The sequence below is a fragment of the Rosa rugosa genome, chromosome 5 (assembly GCF_958449725.1).
Source record: "Rosa rugosa chromosome 5, drRosRugo1.1, whole genome shotgun sequence".
NCBI classification, from domain to species: Eukaryota; Viridiplantae; Streptophyta; class Magnoliopsida; order Rosales; family Rosaceae; genus Rosa; species Rosa rugosa.
This window is the reverse complement of record NC_084824.1, coordinates 4,836,912-4,840,110: the sequence shown is the minus strand read 5'-3', so window position 1 is coordinate 4,840,110 and position 3,199 is coordinate 4,836,912. Positions and strand designations below refer to the sequence as shown.

The following is a 3,199-nucleotide window of genomic DNA, read 5'->3' as shown; positions in this document are numbered from 1 at the left end:
CACAGACTACTCTGAGCAAAAATATATTATTGGAGTAGTCTTCTGTATTATTCTTGATCTATCAACCAAGACATACTATTGGTATGGTTCCATTTTATCAAAAAGATAGAGCATTAAAGCTGTTAGCAAGAACCTTAAACATGTCAACTTTCTCACATTCAATCTATTTGATTAATCATACAGAGCCTAATTAAGAACTAGCCAAAAATCCTACAAAACATCAAACTTGAGCTAGCTAGTTAACTAAAATTAAAGCTAGGAACAATGATTTTTAGTACACAATACTAATAATAATAAAAACTAAGAATAGCATCTGGTAGTGGACATTTCACTCGGACATGGTGAAGAGTCCCACGTCAAGTTGGACTTCCATGCATCCCCACCTCCTATATTCAAAGGTATTACTGGTAAACTACTCATGAAAGGAAATCCAATCGATGATCGCAGACTACTCTCCCAGTGTCCATGATCATCTGTTTCTATCGCGTTTGAGTTCACATGATTCGTTATATTCTTCATCAACGCATCGATGCTGTGATCATGACTCCCAACAACGCCAAGCTGGTTCCCTTGCATCACGTCATGGTGTGGTAATGTCGTCAAGGAGGAGAAGCCATTATTACACTGTTGCTCCTGAGAACCAGTAGTACTGCTAAAGTCGAAAGTAGTACTACTCTCAGCCGAGGCCCGCTTGGTTCCGAAATCTCCAAGGACCGATGATGACATGTTTAACAACAAGGACGAAACATCCACGGAACATTTGGCTGCCGGACTCTCCAGAGGTGAAAATGTGAAATTAGGGTTAAAGTACTCTCCGGCGTTGGAAATGGGGAAGTACTGATGATAGGGTTTAAGATTGCAAGCGATTGATGGGTGTAAGGTTTTGTAGGAATTATTAGCATAATAATCTCCTGGGGAAAGAGTACTGGTTGTGGTGGAAGTTGAGATCTGTTGTGTGTCAATATTGTTACCACTGTAATGAGTAGTGCTAGTGGTTTGTGCACCTAATCTGGAGCTGCCTAACACATGATCTTGAAATGTGTTTGGTTCAGGCAAGGTCTGAGACACCCAAGAATGATGAGAAATGGCTCTTTGATGGGCACTAGAATTTGTTTTCTTGAATATCCTGCATATTGCCCATGAGTCCTGGAAATTACAACACATGCAATTAGTACACATGTTCCATATTAGTCCAGCAATACATAAATATGTGCAAAACTATTTCTGCTCTTGCATGTTTCTCTGCTAGTATTTTTGAATCTACAAAAGTACTTTGTTTTTTTTTTTTTTTTTTTTTTTTTTTTTCTAAGAGGATCAAAGGATTTCACTCCTACCCCCATGGTGACTAGAACCCATGACTTTGTACATAGATATTGAGTGCTCTAACCCTGAGCTAACACCACATCGTCAAAAGTACTTCGTTTCTTGTTTCTCTTTTAAATATAAAATGAATAGTTATTGACCTTGAAGTACATAAAAGAGATAAATAAGCACAATATTAGCGGAAAAAACACGAGCATAAAGAGAAGATTCTATTTCAAAACTAAGATGCAGTTAAAAACATATTGCGGTTTGCATACATTTGCGGGAATGGCAATTTTGTCCATGAACGATCTCTTTGGTGGGAGTACTGAGGAGTCGGTGAGAGAAGGTAAGCGAAACTCATGCATCATCCAGTCGGTTTTGACCCCTTTGGCAGCTCTACCTTTGTAAAAAACAAGGGACTTCTTCAACCCAATACATTTGTTGGAGTTACCTTCCGACGAGTAAATGGGCCGGTCGGTACCCGTGGCTTTCCAGAACCCGGCTCCGGTGACCCGGTTAGGCCTCGTGCTGTTTCTGTATTTTCTGTCCCTCGGGCAGTAGAAATACCACTCCTTCTCCCCACTAGCTGCCAACTCTACATGTATGCAAAGAATGAAAGATATTGTTAATACTATAAGAAACGGAAGAAATGTAAAGTCATGCATATACTTGAGTAGGGTTAGGTTAAAACTTACTTGGAAGATCCCATGGATCGAATTTATAGATGTCAAGTTGCTTGATGAGCTCGATCGAGAGAGGGCGTTGCTGGATCTTCCTCTTGAGATAAAACCCAACAAGCTCCTCATCTGTTGGGTGAAAACGAAACCCTGGCAGCATCACTTCATCAATTTTGTCTTGATCTGCTGCACTCATATCACAGCTGCTACTTCTCTCCTGATCCATACCCTCTTTTGTACTTCTCCTTTCTAGAGCAGTACCAAACTAAACCCTAAATCTTTTGCCGAAACTGCTTGAGGTCTGAAACTGAAGAAGTTAGTGCTAACTTATTACCTATGGATAAGCGTGCTGAGATGTCTTGAACTGTAATAATAAGCAAACCCTAGTTAGCTAAGAAAACAAGAGGAACACACAGAAGTACAGAGAAGAGAGGTGGAGTGAAAGCAAGATTATTAGCCCAAGTTGACGGTGAGGGTCTGCTCGGTCTTAATTTGTAGCCAATATATGCTTCCTGAAGAGGGGTCTGCCCCCGAAGGATCAGCCGCCTTTTCTGGTGACTTGAAATTTAGCAGTGTGGTCAGGCACTTAAAATCAAAATTAAGAACAACTACCAAGAAAATTAAACCTGAAGTCAAGAAAAATAGGTTAACACAATTAAGAGAGATAGTACTAGTACTCTTATAATTATTTCTCACTAAGTAGCTAGCTTGGACTCGAATAAACCTCATTTTGGGGTATTGTTTAATCCAAGTAGTGGAATCTCAAGGAGCTACCATGCATATATCACAGTAGCTTATAGGGATTAAGAAATATCTTAATTGCTCTTATTATCATATTAGAGCGTTTTGGTCTATCCACTGCAAATCAAGACAAAGCAAACTTCAAGCAAGTAGAAGTATTATATAAATTTGAGGTGTTTGAATTGGTTTTTGGAAACGTGAACCAGAACCAACTTCCAACACGTATTTTAAAAATGGAGTCCTAGCTATGAGAGAGGACTTGTATATAAGAAAAGGATTATAATACGTGATACTAGTTTCTCAGAATCCTTAAATCCCGTTTCTATTCCATTCTCACAGCTTCTATTCCACTGACTTTGTCAGGTTGGGCAATATAACTATTTTAGGTCATCAGCTTAATCTGGCATATTCAGACCGTCCAAATCTAGCTTATGGACCTCTTGTTACATCAATGGTGAAATTGTTTGACATTTCAG

At 39.2% G+C, this 3,199-nt stretch overlaps 1 protein-coding gene across 1 annotated transcript; it reads right to left on the bottom strand.

Annotated features, from left to right (window-relative positions):
* Window positions 1–230: 230 nt before the first annotated feature.
* LOC133712799 (putative NAC domain-containing protein 94) lies at window positions 231–2,825 on the bottom strand. Its single transcript, XM_062138908.1, has 3 exons — window positions 2,001–2,825; window positions 1,581–1,900; window positions 231–1,146 (listed from the first exon to the last, which is right to left on the bottom strand). Exons 1-3 carry the CDS (start codon window positions 2,206–2,208, stop codon window positions 301–303), a joined length of 1,374 nt encoding a protein of 457 aa, XP_061994892.1. The 5' UTR covers window positions 2,209–2,825; the 3' UTR covers window positions 231–300.
* Between the last annotated feature and the right edge of the window lie 374 nt (window positions 2,826–3,199).

Coding starts and splice junctions, on each gene's coding strand:
- LOC133712799 (XM_062138908.1), bottom strand. CDS start 2,208: ATGGATCAGGAGAGAAGTAGCAGCTGTGATATGAGTGCAGCAGATCAA. Junction 1,901..2,000: donor CGATCCATGGGATCTTCCAA/GTAAGTTTTAAC, acceptor GCATACATGTAG/AGTTGGCAGCTAGTGGGGAG. Junction 1,147..1,580: donor AAATTGCCATTCCCGCAAAT/GTATGCAAACCG, acceptor TGTAATTTCCAG/GACTCATGGGCAATATGCAG.